Source organism: Cotesia glomerata, unplaced genomic scaffold (genome assembly GCF_020080835.1).
Source record: "Cotesia glomerata isolate CgM1 unplaced genomic scaffold, MPM_Cglom_v2.3 scaffold_123, whole genome shotgun sequence".
In the NCBI taxonomy this organism is placed as follows: Eukaryota; Metazoa; Arthropoda; class Insecta; order Hymenoptera; family Braconidae; genus Cotesia; species Cotesia glomerata.
The window spans coordinates 1-25,000 of NW_025401587.1; the positions used below are offsets into that span (position 1 = coordinate 1).

General features: G+C 31.2%; 4 protein-coding genes across 8 annotated transcripts; 3 read left to right on the forward strand and 1 right to left on the reverse strand.

The window, feature by feature from the left end:
• Positions 1–1,743: 1,743 nt before the first annotated feature.
• On the forward strand, positions 1,744–5,820 carry LOC123273702 (zinc finger protein 502-like). 2 transcript variants are annotated; one of them, XM_044741179.1, is made up of 5 exons: positions 1,744–2,015; positions 2,402–2,627; positions 3,024–4,649; positions 5,267–5,419; positions 5,511–5,820. In XM_044741179.1, exons 2-5 carry the CDS (start codon positions 2,409–2,411, stop codon positions 5,736–5,738), a joined length of 2,226 nt encoding a protein of 741 aa, XP_044597114.1. In that variant the 5' UTR covers positions 1,744–2,015; positions 2,402–2,408; the 3' UTR covers positions 5,739–5,820. The 2 variants fall into 2 exon arrangements, with proteins under 2 accessions (XP_044597114.1, XP_044597115.1); XM_044741180.1 differs by lacking the exon at positions 1,744–2,015 and adding an exon at positions 2,073–2,281 and having other exon boundaries at positions 5,511–5,807.
• A 196-nt stretch (positions 5,821–6,016) lies between these two features.
• On the forward strand, positions 6,017–18,924 carry LOC123273705 (DNA mismatch repair protein Msh2). Of its 3 annotated transcripts, XM_044741184.1 has the most exons (8): positions 6,017–6,202; positions 6,281–6,330; positions 14,346–14,469; positions 14,659–14,927; positions 15,365–16,116; positions 16,188–16,402; positions 17,059–17,831; positions 18,109–18,922. In XM_044741184.1, exons 1-8 carry the CDS (start codon positions 6,172–6,174, stop codon positions 18,694–18,696), a joined length of 2,802 nt encoding a protein of 933 aa, XP_044597119.1. In that variant the 5' UTR covers positions 6,017–6,171; the 3' UTR covers positions 18,697–18,922. The 3 variants fall into 3 exon arrangements, with proteins under 3 accessions (XP_044597119.1, XP_044597120.1, XP_044597121.1); XM_044741185.1 differs by lacking the exons at positions 6,017–6,202; positions 6,281–6,330 and adding an exon at positions 14,141–14,185 and having other exon boundaries at positions 18,109–18,924; XM_044741186.1 differs by lacking the exons at positions 6,017–6,202; positions 6,281–6,330 and adding an exon at positions 14,157–14,175 and having other exon boundaries at positions 18,109–18,923.
• LOC123273704 (filaggrin-2-like) lies at positions 6,654–13,083 on the reverse strand. Of its 2 annotated transcripts, XM_044741183.1 has the most exons (3): positions 12,935–13,083; positions 8,785–11,944; positions 6,654–8,661 (listed from the first exon to the last, which is right to left on the reverse strand). In XM_044741183.1, the coding sequence occupies exons 2-3, from the start codon at positions 11,936–11,938 to the stop codon at positions 6,935–6,937; spliced, it is 4,881 nt and encodes a 1,626-aa protein (XP_044597118.1). In that variant the 5' UTR covers positions 11,939–11,944; positions 12,935–13,083; the 3' UTR covers positions 6,654–6,934. The 2 variants fall into 2 exon arrangements, with proteins under 2 accessions (XP_044597118.1, XP_044597117.1); XM_044741182.1 differs by having other exon boundaries at positions 6,654–11,944.
• Positions 18,925–19,183: 259 nt separating the features above from the next.
• On the forward strand, positions 19,184–23,194 carry LOC123273703. Its single transcript, XM_044741181.1, has 5 exons — positions 19,184–19,464; positions 19,945–20,802; positions 20,895–21,258; positions 22,364–22,667; positions 22,747–23,194. Exons 1-5 carry the CDS (start codon positions 19,337–19,339, stop codon positions 22,833–22,835), a joined length of 1,743 nt encoding a protein of 580 aa, XP_044597116.1. The 5' UTR covers positions 19,184–19,336; the 3' UTR covers positions 22,836–23,194.
• The last annotated feature ends 1,806 nt before the right edge of the window (positions 23,195–25,000 follow it).

Sequence of the window (25,000 nt, forward strand, 5' to 3'; positions counted from 1 at the left end):
AACATCCACAACTGTACAGGGGGTTGACTCAGACGTATGACATGTAAAATAAGTTACGTGTACTGCCAGTATCGTGAGTGACAATCCAGTTCAGTCAGCTGCACTCGTCAAGTCAAGCGTCTTCTTGACATTCCCTCCTCTCACTCCGGTTACTTTGACGTTAGAGACGCTCCGTAACTTTTTGCCGATTAAACTCACTCACTAAACTATGCTACAAACAATAATTAACTCAAGTTCAAGTTGTGATCAATAAAAATAACAGCTAATTGTTAAATAAAATTATTAAAACAGACGCCGACACGCCTTACGTTTATGACCCTCACCCTCTCGTCAGTTCACGTTCACGGGATCGGGATTCTTCTCATAATTTAACAGGAAGAAAATAATAATAACAGTATCAACAGTTAAAAAAAAACACTTACACATCAAGGTCTAGGGGATTCTTAGGACTCTTGGCCTAATTTTCATTCAGCTATAGTCTTTTACTTGCCGCTCATTTAAAACTGCCTCAGGATGCGTATAGGCAGGTTCGCCTAAATTCAACTAGACGTCACTATTAATTCTTTTTGAATTTTCCGCCTTTTATTTTTTTTTTTTTTAAGCCCATTTTTTTTCGAAATTTAGTTTATTTTTTCTGTTCTGTTTTGAAAAACAAAAATTGTATTCTGTTATTCTTACTTTCATCATATGATACTGAAGTTAACTGACATGTGATGATTTCTAGGAATTTATTCAACAAATTATTATAAAAAAATTTTCTGAGAAATTCCATTTGTAGATGTGTCAAAAAATTATTGTTATAGATTTTTTCTTAGATGTAATTTATTTGTTGTAAAAATCCAAAAAATGACAGATGTCTGCTAACTTCAGTTTCATTTCATCATTGATCCCACTGGAAAAAAATTATTAAGTATAAATTGAGAATATTATCCAAGTATTAAAAAAAATCGTCGGTAAATATTAATTATTTTGACAGCACTTCATTTAGTTAAGGAAAGTCAAACAAGAAATATTTAATATGAAGACAGTTTAATAAGAAATGTGAAAGCATGCTCGAAAATTTTTTTAGTACAAAAATATCTTGCAATTAACTTATTTTTATTTTTAATTATAAAAAATTACTAAATTAAAGGTTAAAATTTTTGATTTTTTTTATTAATTAAAAATTAAAACTAAAAAACTATTTTTAAAAAATTCCACGTATAATTTTTAAAATTTTCTACATGTGAAAATTTTTGTTTTAATTTTTTAAAAATTATTTGTCAATAAAATAAATTATAAAAATTTTTAAATGTCGGCTTATTAAATTTTCACAAATATTTCTAATAATAATTTTCCAATACATTAATCTTTTTTTTTTTAATACTAATAAAAAAGAAATTTAACACAAATATTTAACTACCAGATGAATAATTTTTATTAATAATTTCTCTTATCCTGTCGATAAAATGTCATTCTTCTTTATCAATCAATTTCTTTTTACGTATATTTTATTATTTTTAAGTTTAACTAATAATCTCTAATTATTGATTATGTAAAAACTAAAATAATCAACAAACCAATATATTATTTAACATTGTCAATAGACAATGATAATAACCAACAATCATAAAATATATAATATGCATATATTATTATAAATAAAATATATAAAAAAGTATATTATAGGTGGCACTCAGATTGGGCGCGGATGCGCACGCACTCTAAAAATCCGTTACATACACACTGAAGAATTACACCAGAGGGTTATACATGTATAACACACAAATATAGATTTGAAAGTGTGTTAGTGATCGTACAAGGTGATGTCGTCACAATCCCAGGTCACAGTGACGCCAGCATTGCCTAGTCTACTTGGAATTAAGTCTTTACGATTTAGAAATGGCGTAAATGGCGTTGGTACCTCGTTTTCAAGCCAAAGTTTAACGACTAACTCATCATCATCATCAACATCCACCATACCCAACATTACTGGTTGCTGCCAATCGTTCTGAAAAGCAAAAGGAAATTTTCAAGTCAGTGCTGACAACTCTTTATTAATTAATTTTATTTTCCGCTTCTTTTTATTTGCAAAATATCAATATGATTAACTTTTATTATTTATTTATTATTTTCGTCTGTTTATTAATTATTAAACTCTGATAATTTGGGTCCAAGATGTAACCACATTTTGGCTCCAACACTTGTCGTTTATTTGCATGTTTATACAATATTTACAATCGTTATTATTCTATGATTCACTTTTCGAATATTTAAACAAATAATGTGTGGTTTCTTACAGGTATTTTTGTTCTAATTTATTTCATTTTCTTATTTTTTCAAATCAAATGTTGTAATTTTTAGGTTAAGTTTCGCTGGATTTTAAATATGTTTACTAATTTAAAATTTTTTATTTCTCTAGGTGTAAAATGACAGAATCCGTCAAGGAAATGCTGTACTGTTTGATATGTAACATCAAATTTAGCACATCCACGAGGAATAGCATTAAAATATTTGACAAAAATTCACTATGTGATTCGCAAAAAACTCTTTTATCAGCACTAAATCTCGTATTGGAGACCGAAGTTAATGAAGACAATGTGCACTCAGATGTCATCTGTAAAAAATGTTATAAATTATTTAATGAGGTATGTATAATTCACTATATATAATTTTTTATCTGAAAAGTTTGAGATTAAAGGTAAAATTTGGACAAATTTAAAAAATACATGACTTGTTAGTATGATTTTCCATCAATCAAGAACATAAGTGCCATTCATTTTTATTTTAAGCTTTTTATTTATTTTATAGATATTTTCTGACGTAAGTCATTAAATTTTCAGTTTATTAGCTATCCAGTCTAATACAACAATTTTTTTTTTCTCTAATTTTTCATAATATTGTTAGTCTGTATTAAAGATAAATTTGATTGAAAAAATAATTCGAACGGCCCAGACCAGGACTCGAACCTGGATCTTTTGGTTACTTTTTATTTATTATTAATTTTTTATTATCTTCAATAATTTTCCTGATTTTATTTGCAGTACGACGAATTAACCAATAGATTAGCCGAAATCAAGCACGATATTTTTGAAAACTACCGAAAGACAGTCAAAAAGCTGACTGATATTGTTGAAGAGGAATATAATGATCACGATTATGTAGAGCAGGAAAACCACGTCTTAGAAGAATTTTCCCCACATGCTATTGATGAAGAGTCAAACAAAACCAAGGACCTTTTGCTGGCAAAAGAAGAGCATGTTGACATCGAATATCTACAAGAAGATGACTCGGAGAATATAATTAATGAAGAGTACATCGACGATCCAGGTCCTGCAAAAATTATATTGGTAAAAGCAGAAAAGACTAAAAATAAGGACGTTTCTAGAAGAGTTAGGAGTGCTCGAGACGAAAATGAACCTCTATTACATCGTGATAAAAATACTAATACCTACACATGTTTACTTTGCCCGGACGATGATCAAATTGCGGGAGATACTCGTGAGATAGTTGCGCATTTAAAAGCTTCTCATGATATCCGGCTTTACGTTTGCGATATGTGTGGTGCAGAGTTTAAAAAGCGGAATGAATTGTCTTCGCACATGGACGAGCATATCGCCAAAGAGGACGGAGACTTCCAGTGTGAGTACTGCAATAGAATTTTCTCAAATTTAAGATTGTTTAGAATTCACAAGCGTGTTCATTATCCTCAAGCTAAATCGTGGACATGTGATCAATGTGGAAAGAAATACAGCTCTAAAAACTTGTTAGAAGAGCATCGTAACACTCACACTGGAAACAGGCCTTACGTTTGTCAAATTTGTAAAAAAGATTTTGCTTCTAAGTACACGTTCAAAGCTCATGAAAAAACTCACGAGGTTCGACCGCGGCCATTCGAATGCAAGGAGTGTAATAAGACCTTTTTGAGTCAGCAAAATCTTACTCAACATGAACGGACCCACTTGGGCATCAAAGAATTTGTCTGCCAACACTGCGGTAAAGCTTTTGGCTCCCAACACAACCTAGAAGTTCACAATATTGTGCACACTGGTCACAAACCCTACGTCTGCGACCAGTGTGGTAAAGCGTTTGCCAGGAAAGCCGAGATAAGAGACCACGAAAGAACACACACTGGAGAAAAACCTTATCAGTGTGAGTTTTGCGGTGCAACTTTTAGTCAACGCTCCAACTTGCAGTCCCACAAACGCGCCACTCACTATAATGATAAGCGTTACAAGTGCGATGATTGTGGAAAAGGTTTCAAGCGAAGAAGACTACTGGACTATCACATTAAAGCTCAGCATACCGGTGAAAGACCGTTCAAGTGTGAAACTTGTTCAGCGACATTTGTTTACCCAGAACACTTTAAGAAACACATGCGCATCCATACCGGAGAGAAGCCATATCTTTGCGAAGTATGCGGAAAAGCTTTTAACAGTAGGGATAATCGTAACTCGCATCGTTTCATTCACAGCGATAAAAAACCTTACGAGTGTTTGGTTTGCGGAATGGGATTCATGAGAAAACCACTTCTGTATACTCATATGCAGAACTTGGGACATCTAAATGATACTATTGTCGTTAATCAACCGAGATTAACTACTACTGAAGAACGAGTTATAACTATTCCTGAAGGAACTCAGTTATTGATTGACGGCGAGCAAGAAGATGTAAGAATTTATTTTTATTACTATTATCTTTCTGTGACTTCTTATTATTTATTTATTACTATTACTCTTGTATTAATTGCAAAATTTGAATGTTGTAATATTTAAATAACTTAATCTTGGGAATTTGGACAATAAATGAAGTTAAATTATAAGAATTGCAAAGTTTCACTGATTTATTTCAGTTTCATCAGGTGAATCTTATGGTTAGCATCCACACAGTTGATTGTAAACACACTTGACAGATAGACGTTGTTGAATTTTATTTTATTTTGTTAATTAATTAATTTGAATGGTATTTGAGAGAAATCTAAACAAGTTGTTAATATTGTAATTTAGAAAAAATGTTTGAAATTATGAATTATGATTACTCTATTACATCTATTAACTTTGTAAAAACTAGATGAGGATGCTAACCATAATATTCGCCTAATGAAGCTGAAATAAATCAGCGAAACGTTGCAATTCTTATAATTTAACATCTTCATTTATTGTCCAAATTCCTAAGATTAAGTTATTTAAATATTTTAATTATGGACGAGAACTTAAATATTATTTGAATGTTGTATTTACTATTAATTTACTTATTTTTTTACTAATATAAAAATATTTTTTTAAAGATGGAAGATACTGAATTATATGTAACAGATTTGAAAGATCATGTTATTATTCAGGAAGATGAAAATATTTATCAACATGAAGATGGTCTTGACATTCCTTCAGATGAAAATATTGCTGCAGATCAAATTGAACATATTGTAGTTAATAATCAGGTATTTTAATGACTTATTTCATAAAATTTGTACTTATTTACATTGATTTAAGAATTTTTATACTAATATTTTAAACTATTTTAATTTCTAGATTGCATTTGCTGACAGCAGTATGATTGAATGTAAAACAGAAGATACTGAAGAAGATGCAGAGATGTATAGTTACACTGATGACGGCGAAACAATGGTTGTACCTGCTAGTGAATACAAAAACCTTATTGGCAACAGCAAAGGCCCGGTACGATTAGTGCAGATGAGAATTTTGAACCCCGGAAGTGATGGCAAAAGCTATGTCAGCCTTGTCCAGCAGGACTCATAATTTTTATGTACATAAATAATATTTGATTTTAATTATTAATTCTAGTAAACTAAAATATTAAGACTTTTTTTTTAATAAATACTATAAATAAATTATAATATTTTTTTTTTACCTAAAATATTTTTGTATTTATTTAATTAGATAATATATTTATATATCAAACTGTAATAAAAATTAGAAAACTATGTTTACTTGAATTTAGCATACTTTTTTCCGATACCAAAGAATGCGCGCGCGTTGGCGCATGCTCGTAAATAAGACGCTAAAAGACCGCGTAAATTTCTCGCGTTCTTCCAACCTCCAAGCATCACTATTCACAACACAAAGAACAAAAACTAAGCTCGAGCATTCTCATCTTTTGTCAAGGTAGAATTAAGCGTCAGCGGATAATATTTGTTGATATTTATTGTCAATTTATAAAATTTACGTCAAAATGACGGAACAAAAGACTATTTTCGGAATGGGTATGTAGTGATAAATTATTACAATAAACAAGTAGTATATTTATTTATAAATTTAACAAGAAAATGTGGTTATTACAGATCCTAATGGACAACAAACGTTCGTGAGATTTTACAAAACTCTTCCTGAGGTAATGTTTTTTATTTGTACAATTTACAGAATAATTGCAAGTCCAGAACTTTATTAGCACAATTTTATTTTTATTTTTTTTGCATGGAAATTTTTTAAAAAAAAACGACCTAAATTAATGACAATAAAGTTAGCCAACATTTAAAAATTTTTAGAATTTTTTTTATTGAAAAAATCATTACAAAAAAATTAAAAAAAAATTTTATTTGAGAAAAATTTGAAAAACTATAAGTGCAATAAAAAAAAAATTTTTTTTAATTCTCATTTAATAAATTAAACAAAATTAAAAATTAAAAAATCTCGGCTAACTTTATTATTATCCTAAATTATCAAGTATGTTATTTATAAAATCATACATTTATTTAATTGTTATTTTATAAATGCGAAATTTGTAAGCAGCTGATTTTCTAAATTTTTGTTATATGTCTGCTACGTGAACATTAATTTCATTTTTATACTATAATTAATTAATTTATTTTTAATTACCTATAATACTAAACGTTCATTAAAACGAATCTAATGAACTGAAGAGTGTTACTTAGCCAGTTCTAACTTAATATATAAGAAATAGATAATATATATATATTAATAAATTAATGAAAACATTAACCGAAGGTATTAGATAGTTTGTCTTTAGCCTTCTCATAGGAGGTAGTGATTTTGTTACCTAATTTCTTCCAAAATCCAGGAGATGGTGTAGTTTCGGGTAGTGGAGTTGTTAATTCAGGTACTGTGTCAAGAGGTGCTGAACTACGAGCTGAAAATTTTTCAGAAGCAACTTCACGGATTTCCCAGGGTTCGTTGCCGTAGTACTGAGGTTCTAGAGTTGCCGAAGGATTGGGCTTGACACCAGAGTAGTCTCCCTGAATACCAGCTTCGTAGGGACCTTTACCACCATAAACTTGCAAAATTCTTGACTGTAAGGTAACTGAGTCAACTTGAGATAGCTGTTCTTGATTGTCATTTGTCAAGTCACCTGGATGATGAGACTGATGCCAAGAGTTACCTGATTCTTGAGCTAGCGACTGTTCCTCGAGACTCAAGACACCAGTAGATGGGATGTCACTTTGGTATTGAGCTGGTCGTACTCGAGGAGTATAAGCTCGGCCTCCTTTGACTGGTCTTACTGAAATTACAGGTTTCACTGAACTTACCGGAGCTTCTGAACCTACTAACTCTGGTTCAATATCGCCTCGTTGATTACCGATTCTTAGAGGTCGTGGAGTTGGCTTAGGTGCTGGTTTGAATTCTAGAGGATAATTTGTTGATGGGTTGAAGCCAGTTTGTTGACCAAACTCTGAATTCGATTGACCAAATTCTAAGTTTCCAGTTTGTAATTGATTGTCGTATTGACCAAGTTTGTGATTTCCGGATTGATGCTGACTGAACTCACCAATTTTATGAGTTTGTTGCGATAAATCTTCAGTTTGTTGGCCAAATTCTAAGTTACCTGTGTGTAACTGATTATGATGTTGAGCAAACTCATGATTTTCTGAATGGTGTTGGCTGAAGTCATCAAGTTTGTGCGTCTGTTGAGATAAATCCTCTGTTTGTTGACCAAACTCTAAATTTCCAGTTTCTAATTTATGATGGCGACCAAATTCATGAGTACCGGATTGATGGTGGTTAAAATCGTCAAGTTTATGCGTCTGCTGAGACAAATCCTCTGTTTGATGACCAAATTCAAAATTATGCGTCTGTTGAGATAAATCTTCTGTTTGTTGACCAAACTCTAAGTTTCCAGTTTCTAATTTATGATGATGACGGTCAAATTCATGAATACTGAATTTGTGGTGGCTAAAATCATCAAGGTTATGTGTCTGCTGAGACAGATCCTCAGTTTTTTGACCAAATTCCAAATTTCCAGTCTCTAATTCATGATGATGCTGACCAAATTCATGGCTTCCTACTGGACGAAGGGGAAGATGAAAATCATCGAATTTATGAGATTGTTGTGACAAATCTTCTGTTTGTTGCCCAAACTCTAAGTTTCCCGTTCCTAACTTATGATGACGACGATCAAACTCATGACTACTCGATTCATGGTGGCTCAAATCATCTAATTTATGTGTCTGCTGAGACAAATCCTCTGTTTGCTGACCAAAATCAAAGTTATGCGTCTGTTGAGATAAATCCTCTGTTTGTTGACCAAATTCCAAATTTCCAGTTTCCAATTTATGATGACGACGATCAAACTCATGACCACTTGATTGATGGCTGCTCAAATCATCAAATTTATGCGTCTGCTGAGACAAATCCTCTGTTTGCTGACCAAAATCAAAGTTATGCGTCTGTTGAGATAAATCCTCTGTTTGTTGATCAAATTCCAAATTTCCAGTTTCCAACTTATGATAACGACTATCAAGCTCATGACCACTTGATTGATGGTCGCTCAAATCATCAAATTTATGCGTCTGCTGAGATAAATCCTTTGTTTGTTGTCCAAATTCCGAATTTCCAGTTTCCAACTTATGATAACGACGATCAAGCTCATGACCACTTGATGATTGATGGTGGCTCAAATCATCAAATTTATGCGTCTGCTGAGATAAATCTTCTGTTTGCTGACCAAAATCAAAGTTATGCGTTTGTTGAGATAAATCCTCTGTTTGTTGACCAAATTCCAAATTTCCAGTTTCCAATTTATGATGACGACGATCAAACTCATGACCACTTGATTGATGGCTGCTCAAATCATCAAATTTATGCGTCTGCTGAGATAAATCCTCTGTTTGCTGACCAAAATCAAAGTTATGCGTCTGTTGAGATAAATCCTCTGTTTGTTGATCAAATTCCAAATTTCCAGTTTCCAACTTATGATAACGACGATCAAGCTCATGACCACTTGATTGATGGTCGCTCAAATCATCAAATTTATGCGTCTGCTGAGATAAATCCTTTGTTTGTTGTTCAAATTCCAAATTTCCAGTTTCCAACTTATGATAACGACGATCAAGCTCATGACCACTTGATGATTGATGGTGGCTCAAATCATCAAATTTATGCGTCTGCTGAGATAAATCTTCTGTTTGCTGACCAAAATCAAAGTTATGCGTTTGTTGAGATAAATCCTCTGTTTGTTGACCAAATTCTAAATTACCAGTTTCCAATTTATGATGACGATCAAACTCATGACCACTCGATTGATGGTGGCTCAAATCATCAAATTTATGCGTCTGCTGAGATAAATCCTCTGTTTGCTGACCAAAATCAAAACTATGTTGAGATAAATCCTCTGTTTGTTGACCAAACTCTAAATTCTTCGGCTGTTTATGCCAAAAATCAACTCCTTGAGCCTCTTGATTCAAATTTTCGATATTCTGCTTTTCAAGCGTCAATTTTTCCGTATTCTGTCCAAAATCAAACTCTCCTGTCGTCTGTTGGCTTAAATCCCCAAATCCAGCATTGGTTTGCTGGTCAAAATCTTCATAGCGCTGACTTTCTCGCTTATAACGATGTTCTCCTTCAGAGTGTCTGTGACGATCATTATCTTGATGAGAGTTTCCTTCATGACTTTGGTGGTCATGGCTATGACCTCCATTTTTATCAAAGTCATTATCACGGCTCAAGTGTCTATGGCGGTCATCATCCTGATGTGGGTGTCCTTCGTGGCTCTTGTGATCATGATCTTGACGATGATACTCATCTCTGCGATACCTCTGAGTGTAATCCTGACCATAATGTTTGTGACGATTATCATCTCGATGAGACTGTTGCTCATAACTCTGTCCATACCCTGAATGTCCATTTCCTCTTTCCTGATTATACTGACCATAATCTTGACCATGCTGACCATAATCTTGACTATGCTGACCAAAATTTTGACCATGATGTCTATGGTCCTGATAAGAACGTTCCTGATTCTGATAATGATTATCTATTCCACTGTTTTGTTCAAAACCATCACCATGATGTCTATGACGATCGTTATCTTGATGAGGATGTCCTTCATGACTTCGTCCATACCCCGAATATGGATAGCCCCCAATATTTTCTCTCTGCTGTCCAAATTCAATGTCTCTCTTATGTCTCTTTGTGTACTGACCAAGCTGTCCACCAAGAGTATCACAATCAGCAGCTTGATGTCCCAGATCAATACCTCCAACTCGATAGCTTCCACTGCTTCCAAACTGCTCATGGTGTTGATACGAAGACGAAGATCCACCTGACACATGACGAGCCTGGTTTGAATAACCTAATCCTTGGCTTATTCTCTGATGAGTTAGGTCGCCTCCAATTGGGACAGTTTCAACGTGATGCGGGATAGTCGACTCGACTCTGTGTCTAGAATTAGACTCCCAGTGCTCTTCAACTCGTCTTCCTGAATGCGTTGGAATATCTTGAACAGCTGCATACTGAATATTGTCCCTTAGCTGGTTGCGCAGAGCTTGTTCTGCAGTTAATGTTTCTTGCCTTCTAGAATCTTCTATGTAAGTATTTACATTGCTGCCGTAATCATTGCGGTGCAGAGGAACTCGAACGATATCTCCTACTTGCTGATTATGATGCGTCTCATCAATCTCAGCTCGATGTGTCTGCTGTGTCTGGACTGCCTGCTGATTGGTATGTTGACTTGTCTGAACATTCTCAAGCTCAGTGTCTGGTATTACATAATTAAAGTGTGTTACAGGTTGTACGGGAATGTAGCCACTGCCTCCGGTTTTAACAGTCTGTTGTTGTTGAGAAGTATGCTGGTACCTCTGCTCTGTTGATAGTGGACGGTCGTAATGCTGGGGATAATTATTTTGAGTGTAAACTTGCCCGTATTCAGTCTGTCGGGCTGAATTATCACTGTGAATACTTTGAGAATGTTGAGAGTCTCTGCTGAGTTGATTCAACTGCGATTCAAGTCGTTGAGCTTGAGATTCAAGATTTGTTACGTCAGTAATTATTGGAACGACCAATGGTGTTCCACTGGAAGTGTAACTAGATGTGTAATTTTTCTTGTAATACCGGACTTTAGCAGGTCCTTGAGTGTACTGGCCCTCTTCTTCGGATACTTTACCACGACCGCCATCGACACCGTAGGTATTAAATCTGCTCCAGTTGTCATTACTTGCACCATTGACACGATCATTGTACAACTGGGTGTTGGTAGATTCTTGAAATCTTGAAGAGTCTAAACGACTTTGATCGTGTCCGTAATTATGAACAGACTGAAGTCCAAGATTACGAGAGTGTAACAGATCATCTTGCAGTAAACTCTCGCTGTTTAAATTGTGGCCGAGTCCTAAATTGTTGGACCCGGTGCCGTAAGTAGCAGCGTAGTTTTTTTTGTAGTAACGAACTTGAGCACCACCGTTTACCAGCTGGCCAGCTTCCTCGTGAACTTGTCCAGCTCCGTCGGGGGTTCGGTAATCTTTGTGATCAGTCCAGTTTCCAGGATGGTCGAAGTTGACGTTAAGTCGCGAAGACTGAAGCTGATCTGTTAATGATTGATGAAGCTCACGCAGAGTACTCTGCTGCTGGGCTAAAGAACTGTGAGTTCCGAATGCTGTCAGTGATTCTGATGTGTGGGCATTTAGCGATGGGGTGCACAAATCTATGCAGCGAGGTGCTGCTGATCCGTAAACGATTGCGCAGAAGATTATTAACAGTTTTTTTAACATTCTGGTCTGAAACAATTAATGATTTATAATTAGTTAAATTTAAAATATTTTTTTTTATTAGTCGCACAAGAAACTTCAATTTTTGCATTTCTCGCCATATTTTTACTATCACATTTTTCTTTAAAAAAAAAAAAAAAAAAAAAAAAAAAACAATAAGAAATATTCAATATTTTTTTAATTTTTAGCAAATTATGAGTTATTATAAATAACAGTCAAAATTTAAAATTAATTACAGTAGAACCTTGACAAAATAGAGTTCAAAGAAAGAATTAAAAAATTTGAGTTATCAAGTTTTTAATTACTAAAGGTTGAAGTTAGGGAGGTTTTAAAAGTTCAAATTTTAACTTAGAGTTTATTTACTAAACAATTATATTTATAAAAGAAAGATTTTCTTCAAACGTTGCTAATAAGAATTTTATAACTCAAAAACGAATCACTTCACACAGACGATCAAAGAATTTTTTTGAGAAATTAAACACTTTACCAAAAAAGTTTGAATAAAAATTTCCATTTGTCTAGAATCAAACAAAGAAATTCTTGAAATAAGAAATTTTTCTTGGTTTAAGTTAATATTATTTTTTTTCAGAAATTTTTTTGCTTCTTAAAGAAAGTTAATCTTCAAATTATTCGTTTAAATTATAGAGGTTTTAGGCTTAAAAAAATAAAATATAACAATTTATTCAGTTATTGAGGTCTTGCATAATTAAAATGTTAAAATTCATTAAAATTTGATAAATAAATTACCGAAAGAATATTAATTATAAATGTTTATCATAAAAGTATTAACATTTCATGCTATAACTAAAGACAGTAGACAGAAACTTTTTTACTTTCAAATTGAAAATATAAAAAAAAATTAAAAGCAAAAGTATTAAAAGTAATAAATTAAAATAGAATTTTATTAAATTTTTAACAAAAGTATATTCAGAGAAAATTTTGATTAACCAGGATATTTAGTAATTAGAATTACAATCATTATAAAAAATTTAAATTTACCTTAATTACAGATGACCAGTAAAGAAAACAATTATATTATTTAGCTGTTGACCGTTTAAATAATAACTAACGTATTAAATGTTTCGATGACTGGTGATTCAATTTATGTTTTCTGCCCCTCTACTTTATTTTTGTGATGACATCCAAGAGCATACTCGATCTTTTAAATACTCATCTCCACTCTGTTGTTTTATCACATCTCCGTGGCACGGGGTTTTATCAGCATTCTCAGTAATTAAATTTCTCAAGACAATTATTAATAAGAATACCCTGACATATCAGAACTAACTATTAATAAATTTTTATCTGAGCCATTTTTCGCTTTCGAATTATTGAGGTAATTAATAACTAACAACAACAATAAATTTATATGGTTACGATGTGTCACACATCGCAATAATCTTGTCTGAAGATTTAATGAACTGAGAGTATTTCCAGGTACTCAAGGATGTCGAGGTACTTATGTCAGTCAGATGTATTCATAATATTCCGTTTAATTTTTTTTATTATTTATTGTATTAACAAATATAAATGTGATACAGTTATCATTTTATTAGACCTTGAAATATATAAAAAAAATATTTTTTTTAAATAAATAGTTTACACATGGGGAATTGATACCCCAATTAAAATAAAATTGACCTTCCCTGTATGAACTCAGTTTATCAGATCAAGGGATTTTTTATAAATTTTATTAATAAATAGTAATCTACATTTCACAATCGATCCAACCGCATTGCATTACGTAATACTTATTTTATAATTAATAAATTATTCTAAAGTTATACTAATATATCATAATGAGTATAAATTATTATTATAATTGTAATTTAGTTGTCAGTAGAGTACTGTCAGGAATATTAAGAGACCTGGAGGCGCGGAAGTGATCTCATGGCTACATAATAATTATTAATAACTAAAAATAATAATACTTAATCATTGTTTTATTTTATAATCGATTTTCTGTGAATTCGTGTGCGTATGTAACCCCTGATCCGGAGACCTACTGATAGATAATGACCTTAAGACTTTGAGAAAATTCGTCGGAGATACAAATACAGCACTTTATTTATTCCTCATCTGAACTATCTTCAATAAAATTTATTAATGGAACGATGAATCATTATTTGGAGTTTCCTATAAATTAACCAAGATTACACTAATTGAAAATTCATTTATTAAAATTGATCGAATAAGTGGGTCAAGAATCCTTATATTTAAATGGGCATTGTTTGTCTGATGTATGAAGAGGTCAAGGCGTTTGATATTGTTTTGATTGTGTATTTTCGTCGGAGGAAAATGTTATTGGAAATACCCAACTGTCAAACTGAACTGACTGATTAAATTTATATTTTTTTATTTATGTTCATTTTATATTATTATTTATTTACTTTTAATCTCTTTGTTACAGAAATCCAGCAGCACGATACAATTTTTTAAAAGGAGTGATTATTACACGTGCCATGGCGAAGATGCGTTGTTTGTTTCTAATGAAGTTTTTAAAACAACATCTTCTTGCAAAATGATTGGAGCTGGTAAATTTATTTTTTTGATCAATAGCAAATCCATTATGATTTCTTAATTAAAAAATTTTTGATACTTAATGGGTGTATAAAGATTTTATATTCAACGATTGTATAAATTAATGTGCCTAATAATTAATTAATATAATTATGATCGAATTATATCAATAGTAATTAATGATAAATTATTCATTTTTCCAGAACCGAATAAGCTAGAAAGTGTACTCGTCAACAAAGCCAACTTTGAAAATCTAATAAAAGATTTATTATTAGTTAGAAGATACCGAGTTGAAGTATATGAAGATAAAGGTACAGGACGTAATCGTAACTGGGTTGTTGAATACAAAGGATCACCGGGAAATTTAAGTCAATTTGAAGAAATACTTTTTGATAGTGGAGACATTGAAGCTGATGTAATTGCAAGTGGAGCTATTATGGCGGTTATTATGGGAATGGAAGGAAAATCTAAAGTATAATATATATTATTTTTTTTTGGTAATTATTTACAAGTGGGGTCAATCCCATTTTGGGCTATAACGAGGTGAAAAATTAACATTTTCAAATTTTTTTTAATTCTGCTTGTTTTTACGGCGCATATATGATAAAAATGTGAAAGGAAAAAATAAAGATTTCGATAGCTTTTTTGCCTTTAAAAGTTGGAAAAAATTTTGGCTTTCATGTTATTGGATAAAATTTCTATTTTATTTTTTTTTATGTTTTTGATTTATTTTTTTTTTTTTTTGAAAATTACATAAAAAAAAACGAATGATTTGAAAAAAAATTGATCAATTTAATAAAAAAAAAAAAAAAAAAAAAAATTTAGCATGGGTTGACCTCACTTGTAAATATTACCATTTTTTTTATTGGATATCTGAATAAAAATGATAATTTAAATCATAAATTTTAGGTTGTGGGATTGAGTTGCATTGACACAATGTCATCAGTAATTCGCGTGGCGCAGTTTATGGACGATGAAGCATTCTCAAACTTAGAAGCTTTGACAGTGTCCAACTCGCCCAAAGAATGTCTATTGATCCAGAGCGAAAACAGCCAAGACTTTGAAACAATTAAAGGCATAATTGAGCGTAACAATGTCATGATTACTTTGAAGAAGAAAAAAGACTTTGACAAGGAGTCTTTGATACAGGATTTGGATAAACTTTTAAAGTTCAAAAAGGGTGAGATGGAAAGTGCCCACATTTATCCAGAAACTAATTTAGAACATGCAATGTCGGCAACCGCTGGCATTATCAAGTATCTGGATTTACTTTCGGACGAAGGAAACTTGGGTCAGTATAAAATCGAAGATCTCAAGCAATATCACTTCTTAAAACTTGATTCCGCGGCAATAAGAGCTCTGAACATCGATCCACCACCCGAGTACCGGCTGGGAGGCAACAGAGGTGCTGCTACCAGCATCCACGAGCTATTGGATAAATGTAAAACTCCCCAAGGTCATCGTCTTCTGAGTCTCTGGTTGAAACAGCCTTTACAAGATCTTGCACACATCAAAGAGCGTCATGATATCGTCGAATATTTTGTTAATAATTCTAGCGTTCGTTCCGAAGTTAGTAATGAGTACCTGAGACAAATTCCTGACTTAGAGCAGCTGGTTAAAAAATTACTGCGTAAAAAAGCGCGTCTACGTGATGTTTATAAGTAAGTTAATTCATTTTTTTGCTGTTCAAGTAATTTAGTTGTGAATTTTTATGAATGAATTTTTATTGCAGGATCTACGACTGTGTGAACCGCTTACCTCAGCTGGTCGAATCTTTGAGCGACGACAGTACTCCAGCAGCATTAAAATCAATGATATTAGAGCCACTGAAAGAAAATGTTGCTGACATGGAGAAATATCAGCAGATGGTCGAAGAGACTATCGACTTTGATGCTGTAGAAACTGGAGAGTATTTTATTAAACCGTCTTACAGCAGTGATTTAACCGGTAAATATTTTTAAAAACTTCTATAATTTGTACTGTTCAAATTATTAAAATGGGGCATGACAATTCTGTTAAACCGCTAGTCAAAATTCAAAACAAATTAATCAGTAAAATGAAAATAAGCAATGAATCGTTCATACGTTTAAAAATAAAATATACTTTTGTTGTTAATGCACTTTTATATTATTACAATCATTGTAAAATATTGTATTCTGAAAGGATAGTTAATACTCGTAATAGGCAGTCAATTTTACCTATAGTAAAGAATTTATTAACGCCAAAAATGCTTACTATGTTGCAATTAAATATTATAATAAACTACCGAATGAGTTGAAAACGCTGAATGTATCTAAAAAGGTTCTAAGAAAAATTTGTAAATTTATTAGAAATCTGAATTGTTAGAAACTTATGGTTTTATCTAGGCTTTAGAGATAACTGTATAGCAATTTATGTTATGACATTTGTAATTTTATGTGTTTCTTTTCCATTGAAATTTTCTTGATTTGAAAAAAGTATGCGTAATTTTCGTATTTTCTTTTTTTTTCTGATTTTTATGCACAAGTGTAATGCACCTCTATAGAATTTATACCCAGAAGTAAATTAAAATAAATAAATTAAAATTATTTTAATGATTAACTGAATAAAACTTTTGTTTGTAGAATTAAACGAGTCGATTGAAAAATTGAAGAAGAAAATGAAATCGCAATTGAGCAAAGCCGCTGAAGATCTAGGACTTGAAGCAGAAAAGTCAATAAAATTAGAATGTACGTCCCAGCAAGGCTACTTTTTCCGTGTTACAATGAAAGAAGAAAAAATAGTAAGTCGCAGTAAGAGTTACACAGTGTTTGATTCAATAAAAAGCGGAGTTAAATTCCGCAACGGTACATTGGAAGCCCTAAATCAAGAGTACTTGGAGGACAGAGAAAAGTACGAAGCTGAGCAAAAAATAATTGTAACAGAAGTAATAAACCTCGCGATTGGATATTGCTCGACGATTAAAAACATCGCTGCTGTTGCTGCTGTATTGGATGTACTCTGTGCCTTTGCGGTTGCCGCTACTAATACTCAGAAGACGTATGTACGTCCGAAAATGCTGCCTAGTGACGCTGGAGAGATGAAGTTCATTCAGGCGAGACACCCATGTGTCGAGGGACAAGAGGATGTTCATTATATCGCTAATGATATTGAATTCAAACGTGGAGAATCGGAGTTTCATATAATTACCGGTCCTAACATGGGTGGTAAAAGTACACATTTGAAAACAGCTGGTATAGTTGTTCTTCTTGCTCATATTGGAAGCTTTGTTCCTTGCGACGAAGCCTCTATGTCTATGGTTGACTGTATTTTTGCTCGAGTCGGTGCCGAAGATTCGCCTTTTAAAGGATTGTCCACTTTTATGGCTGAGATGATAGAAATGGCTTACATTATGAGGGTATTTTTTTTTTTCTTAAAATAATAATTAAATAATTAATGACAATGAAGTTAGCAGACGTCTAAAAATTTTTAATTTTTTTTTTTTAATTAAATTACAACTAAAAAAATATTTCTAAAAAATTGCACTTATAGTTTTTCAAGTTTTTTACATGTGAAAAATTTTTTTTTAATTGTTTAATTGAAATTTTTTCAATAAAAAATTTTGAAATGTCAGCTAACTTTATTTTCATAATAATTAAATAATTATAATAATAATAATAAAATTTTTTTTATAGACTGCAACATCAAATTCACTTATTTTAATCGATGAACTTGGTAGAGGAACGTCAACATACGACGGTCGAGGTCTAGCGTGGGCGATAGCTGAAGATTTGGCTAAAAATGTCCGAGCTTTTACATTTTTTGCGACTCACTTCCACGAGATAACGATCCTCGCTGAAAATATACCAACGGTAAAAAATTACCACGTAACAGCTCTAGTAAAAGGTGAAGACGTAGTTTTCTTGTACGCCGTCAAGGAAGGAGTCAGCGACCAAAGTTTTGGTATTAACGTTGCTCGTATGGTCAATCTACCCCCAGAAGTTATTGAATACGCGGAAAAGAAACTCACAGATCTCGAAGAAAACCAGCACATTTATGAAGGATACTTCGAGGGTCCTTACAGTGCCGCTGAGAAAAGGAAGTTTGTGGTTGAAGCTGACGCACTCATTGAAGAATTTACTGGCAAATGCAAGGCTCTGGATCCGTCTCTGCCAGAAGACGAACTGATGAAGAAAATTAACGAGTACAAAGAAGAAATAGTTGGTCAGAAAAATCCTTATATTGAGGCCTTATTGAAAAAATCTAAGCCATCTATTTCCTAAATGTTTTGATTTTTCAATTAAATTTTATTATAAGCGTACGCGATAGATGATAATAATTTTTTTATATGATTTTTATATTTGTCAATGTTTAATAAGGCTATTGAGTAGTACTCAATTACCATATTTTTTGCTCAAATTTATTTCATAACTTATTACCTGAACAATTATTGACGCGAAATAAAACTGCGCTGGATTAAAATCAATTATTTATAATTAAAGTATATTACTTCTAAAAATAAAACATGTACATCAGTTTTATATTTATAAATTCAAATAGCCATGTTATTTGCAGTATTAAAAAAACCAAGTGTTAAAATAAATAATTTCCGTTATAAATTAAAGATTTTTTTTTCATTATTCTTCCACTTAACCAAATAAATATTTATATTTTTTATTTACAATAAATTTAAGCCGTAAAATAATAAAAAAAAAAAACAATTCTAAAATAATTAATTAAAGAAAAAACGTAGCCTTGAACTTGACTAGCGTATTGGTTCTTCAGGGAGTGTCAATTTTCCGCTCATTCGCTAACGTCGTCGCAAATAGAACACTCAGAGCTGCGAACGTTCTCACGATTGTTACTACATACTGCTAATAAATTTATCAATTAACGAGTTTATTGTGTATTTATTTAACTAAAATGGATCCTGCAGTGTTTCCCGAGGAGATATGGATAAAAATATTGTTGTACTGTGATGTACCTGACATTATTGCATTCGGGAGTACCTGCAAATATTTAAGAAAAACATCTGACACCGACTATCTCTGGTAAGATAGGTTAACTTTTATTCTTTATCTCAATCTTTAACGACAATTACTAATAATTAACGTGCGGTAATTATTAATTCAGTAATAATTTATCTAAATGATAATTGTTGAATAAAGTTTTCATGTGTCAAAATATTATTTGACTTTTAATTTTCATTCTGCTGAAAATAAACGTCAGATAATTTTTATAAACTAATTAAATATTGAAATTTATTTTTAAAATATATAAAGAGTTTTTTAAATACTTTTTAAATAATTAAAATTTTTTTTACATTCACTTTCTTTTTTTACAAGTAAATACATTATCGGGTGTCGGCCACATAAAATTTAAAGCAAAAGACATTTTATAATTTTTGTATTTATAAAAAAATTAAAAAAAAAAGACATTTTTTTTAATTTTATTTTTAACTTATTTTTATAAATGTTTAATTTTTCATTATAAATTTAGATTTTTAAATAATAATTTTTTTTTTTTTCTAGGAAAATGAAATGGCTTCAATTATTAACAAAGGTACATTTTAAATTTCCTGATATAAAATGTCTCCAATTGCTCAGTGTAAGTTTTAAAGCAATGTGTTACCGCCTGCATATGGTGATAACTCTAAATGAGAACGTCAACGGAGGAACGTTTCCAAAATGCTACCACTGCAGCGGGTACACATGTCAGCGTAACTGCGTCGAGGGTTCGAGCGCAAAAGTTGTAATTGAGATTGGCAATAAATATACGTGGGTAATAACACCACATTCTGGACTACGCAGGCACTTTTCGCTATTCGGAATCCCCAAGTGCGACAGTAAAACTCACGTTCAAAATACGCATCCGCCACCGGCTGATAAATTGAATGCAGGAGGAGGTACAAGTACAAGTAGTCGCATAAAGTCTGATTATAAATCTATAGCCAAGAAACTTAAATCGTTGAAACTGTCAGAGCTGACGACGACGAAGATACCGCGTCCAAGCGGGCCTTTCTGCGTTTTCTGCAATTCTGTTAAACTTTATAGGGAAAAAAAGAGGTTGATAACACACCCGCTAGAAGCGATGTGTTACACCCGGGCTAATCCACTTTACCAGAAACTAGTAAACGGATATTGCACGGACACCATTGAGGTCCTTGGAATTCCCAATGTTGACGTGGTTAGTCCAGCAGAGGCATTACTCAGCGACGGGTCTTTTTCAGTTTTAAGGACATTTGTTGATCACTTGTTCCATCAAATGGAACTGACAGCTACGTTGCGGAAACCAAACGCTGTATTGATGTTTTGCGAACCGCTGGCAATGCAGCCAGTGCTGAGGAAACAGTTGCTGCACTATCTTTTCCAAGAAGTTAAAGTAGCGAGGTAATTTTTCAATTATAATTAAATATTTATGGGTAAGATGTAAGAGATATAGTTTGCCAGCTATTGATTGATTGCTCCGATTTTAATTACAGAGTATGCTTAGTTCCAAAGCCATTAGCGGCTTGTGCGATGCTAGACGTCGAGACGTGTGTGGTGGTTGACAGCGGAGCACTCAGCACGACTGTCGCGGTGGTTATTGGAGGACGAGTGATTCCGCATCGCTGGCGATTGCTTCCAGTTGGCGGATGGCACGTTGCTTATCATCTCAAACAGGCGATGCACTGGCAGCCTAAAGAGTATCACCAGATACCTATCTCTCATCTTGACACCATGGCGGTCAAGGAGAGGTGTAGGTTGAGTTATAATATTGAGAGCGAAGAACTCAGGAAGGGACCTACCAAAAGGGAACATATTAATTTGAGAGTTGATAGTTATGCTGAGTATAAACAGTTTTGGGTAAATATTTTAATCTTATTTTTTTTTTCAGACAGTGTTTTGTTGAATTTTTAGAGTAAATTTTATGATAGTGTACAAGATTAAAGTATAATAATGTAATTCAAAAGTTATATTTCGTGCAGTAATTGAAAGTTTCGGTGTAGAATATTCAATTGCCAAATAACAGATAACTAATTCGGTAACGGTAGAAAATATTTAAGCTTAAAACAATCAATCAATAATGATTTTTGATTTAAGACAGCTCTGTATAATTTTTTATGCATAGAGTTGAATAATTTTTTTTAACTTCTCGCTAAGAAAATTGAAAATTTTCGCCAAATGGGAAGTTATTGATTTCGGTCCAATTTTCGAATTTAAAAAAAAAAACCCAAAAAAAAAATTTGAATTCATATATTTATTAAAAATAACTTTAAAGCGTGCAAAAAAATCATAATGAAACTATGTATACATTTTTTATACTTAAAATACTGCGTCGAATGCTTCTTTGAAAGTGAAAATCGAACGACGCGTTCAAAAGTTAGGTGTTTAAAAATTAACAAAATTTTTTTTTCTGTTACAATTTCTCACCAATCAACTAAATTAAAGAAATTTTAATTTTAAAATAATAATTTATAAATCGAAGATTGAAAATATAGATGAATACATTTTGAACTTGAAGAGCTTGAAATCTTAAAATGTAAATGAAATTTTAAAGAATGTAAAAAATTATACTTTGAACTAGAAGAATTTAAAAATTTACAAACGATCAAGTTTTTCATATTAAAAATCTTTCAAAATTGCCAAATATAATAGTTTGCCAAATTCAAAATTTAAAGAATGAATGAATACATTTTGATCTCTTCGAGCTTAGCGGGAAGTTCTAGGGTTGGCCTGCGTGGTCAACCGATTTCCAGATTTTTTTTATTTAAATATTGACTTAATAGTAATAACTATACTTAAACTAATTTTTTTTTTGATTCGTGGTAAGGTAAAAGCCCCAATATATGATCATGTACCAGTATATGATCATATATTGGGGCTTTTACCTTACTGTCAATTAAAAAACATTGTCTGAAATTATTAAAAAAGAAAAAAATTTAATAACTAATAGAATAAAAATTTTTAGAAAGTGTCATTAGGTCCAGAGTTATATGTAGCGCCAGAGATGATGTACATCAGTCTAGGCCTCCCACAAATAATAAAAGATGTAACAGCCGGCTTATCAGAAAATACGATGCAAGATTGTTTATCGCACATCCTTCTCACAGGTGGTAATACTGATCTAGCAGGCTTTGCATTGAGATTAAAAAAAGATTTACGCGAGACATTGCCCGAGTACGAGTCTGTTCTCGAAGTAAGAAGCTGTCCCGGTACACACAGTTGGAATGTCGCTATGGGCTCCACATATGTTCCGTTAGCAGTACATCCCGGTAAATATTTTTTGTCGCCACCACTTGCATTTAACATAATTACTTTGTTGTTTATTATTATGTACATATTTATTTCCAGATAAAACACCACCTGAGTATGTTGAAGGTAATCCATTTTGGTTATCCCGCGAAGAATATGTTCTCTTTGGTTGTCAATCATTGGAATAAGTAATTACTCAATTAAAAGCAATTTATTATTAAGAATTAAATAATTCACGAATCATCTCATTGAAAATGAATCGGTAAAAACGGTTAATAAAGTAGTCGTGTAATTGAAACAAATTCGTCCTAAAGGAATACGATTTTTCTATTTAAAAATTTAAAAAATCGTATAATGTTGAACCGACTAAATATAGTTTATCTCACGTTACATATTAACTAAAATAAACTATGTTTATTAAACGATTTAATGAATTAATCATAAATTGAAAATGAAATTTAGTCATTGATACATAATGACAGTAATATATTTAGCACTTGAAACTGATTTAAATAATTTATAAACGCAAAACGCGAATTGATAATTGATAATTGAAGTAATATATATATATGATGATCGTTAAACTATAAGTAAAAGTAATTAATAGATTTTGTTATTTTATTTTTGAATTTTGTTGAATATTTAGGGTATACTATTAGAAATTAATATATTGAAGAACCAAATGACTTATATAATAATAAATTGTTTTTTTGTTTACTGCTGATACGTTCGATCTGTACATAAATAATTTATTGTATATGATCTACAAAACTTACCCAGTGGCAAAGCGAACAAATTTAGACTTTTATTTTTGCTTTTCAAATTAAGTTGACATAATTATTAGTGTAAATTACTTTAAAAAGCATTTCTTTGTTGTTATAGAGGGTTAACATAAATTTGAAATTACTAGATAGGTAAATAAATTTTTATAAAAATTATAGCCTATTGTATTGTTCAATGATTTTTTGGTTTAATATGAACTGTAAACTGGCGAGTTTTGTAAATCTAATACGGTAGTTCTTAATCGACATGTAAATAAATAAGATATGTATGCTTACCGCGAGAAATAATAAAAAAAAGAAGTAATAAAAAATAGAGAATCCAATAATGTAGGTTGAAAGCTTAATCAAAACGAGTATTAGTGTCGACTTTTCGTCTACTTTGTAAATTTATATGAGAAACTTCTTGCCAAACAATAAAGACAATTATATATTAGGGTCTCAATTATAAGTAATAAAAATATATAATATATAAACAAATGAATAATAGGGGTCCTTCTAGTCAAACGCGCTTGACGTTGTTTATTAATTGATAATTACTATTATTGAATATTAATAATTTAAATTAAATTGTTTTCTCGATGTGTAAAAAATTAAAATAGTTTTATTGTGATTTTACATACATATTCACCAAGTTAAATATGTTATCGATATATATATTCTATGAAAAAAAAAAAATATTTTAATATTATTGTTTATTATATTTATAATTGCGTTGAATCTCATCGACATTCTAATATTCCATCCACATTCCATTAAAATCATTTTATTTTTTTATTTTTATTTAAATATCTATTTTATTTTTAAAGATTATTAATATTTTTGTTTTATTTTATTTTACTGTAAATAAATAATATATTACATTGATTGATTTTATTTTTACAATATTTATTTAATAGAAACATCAAAGTACATATTATATATATAATAGGAAACTACATGAGGTATATACACACATACATGCACGCATGTATTTTTATTACAACTTAAATTTGCTTTATATGTTAATTAATTAATTAATTAATGATAATTAATTATTTATTACAAGATTGAATGCTTTGTGAATAAAAATTTTTTTCATTTATATCTTTAATTATAACATTTGTAACAGATGTACGTAATAAAGTAATAAATCATTGGTTTTTAAAACTTGGTAATTTTTCGTCTTTTTTTTTTTTCTAATTAAACTAAAAACAATTTCAACGGAGTTTATTTATTTTTTCTGTACATTAACTACGATAGTAAGAAAAGATGATTATAAATTCGTTTCTATGGTGTACATTGTATTTACAATTTTTTATGGTATTTTCTTAATTACTAAAATTCCACATGGAAATTTATAAAATTGGTGTGTTGGTTATTAAATTTTTAATTCATAGATCGAAGCGTGAATTTAATAACGCTTAAATAATGTCTAATCATGGACTGCGTCAGAAAAAAATAATTTTTTTATTCATACTAAATATACATTTCAGTTTTCATCATAAAAAATAAAAATAAATTGGAAATTTTAAATTGATGTAACAGTACCCTATATTTTCTTAATTTAAAACCATATTAAAAAAATAGTTAAA

Excerpts from the sequence above, each read along its gene's own strand:
- LOC123273703 (XM_044741181.1), top strand. The coding sequence starts at position 19,337 with ATGGATCCTGCAGTGTTTCCCGAGGAGATATGGATAAAAATATTGTTG. Across the intron at positions 21,259-22,363 it reads CTGAGTATAAACAGTTTTGG|AAAGTGTCATTAGGTCCAGA; the intron begins GTAAATATTTTA and ends AAAAATTTTTAG. Across the intron at positions 22,668-22,746 it reads TCCGTTAGCAGTACATCCCG|ATAAAACACCACCTGAGTAT; the intron begins GTAAATATTTTT and ends ATTTATTTCCAG.
- LOC123273704 (XM_044741182.1), bottom strand. The coding sequence starts at position 11,938 with ATGTTAAAAAAACTGTTAATAATCTTCTGCGCAATCGTTTACGGATCA.
- LOC123273705 (XM_044741184.1), top strand. The coding sequence starts at position 6,172 with ATGACGGAACAAAAGACTATTTTCGGAATGG. Across the intron at positions 14,928-15,364 it reads GAATGGAAGGAAAATCTAAA|GTTGTGGGATTGAGTTGCAT; the intron begins GTATAATATATA and ends CATAAATTTTAG. Across the intron at positions 17,832-18,108 it reads AAATGGCTTACATTATGAGG|ACTGCAACATCAAATTCACT; the intron begins GTATTTTTTTTT and ends TTTTTTTTATAG.
- LOC123273702 (XM_044741179.1), top strand. The coding sequence starts at position 2,409 with ATGACAGAATCCGTCAAGGAAATGCTGTACTGTTTGATATGTAACATC. Across the intron at positions 4,650-5,266 it reads TTGACGGCGAGCAAGAAGAT|ATGGAAGATACTGAATTATA; the intron begins GTAAGAATTTAT and ends ATTTTTTTAAAG. Across the intron at positions 5,420-5,510 it reads ATATTGTAGTTAATAATCAG|ATTGCATTTGCTGACAGCAG; the intron begins GTATTTTAATGA and ends TTTAATTTCTAG.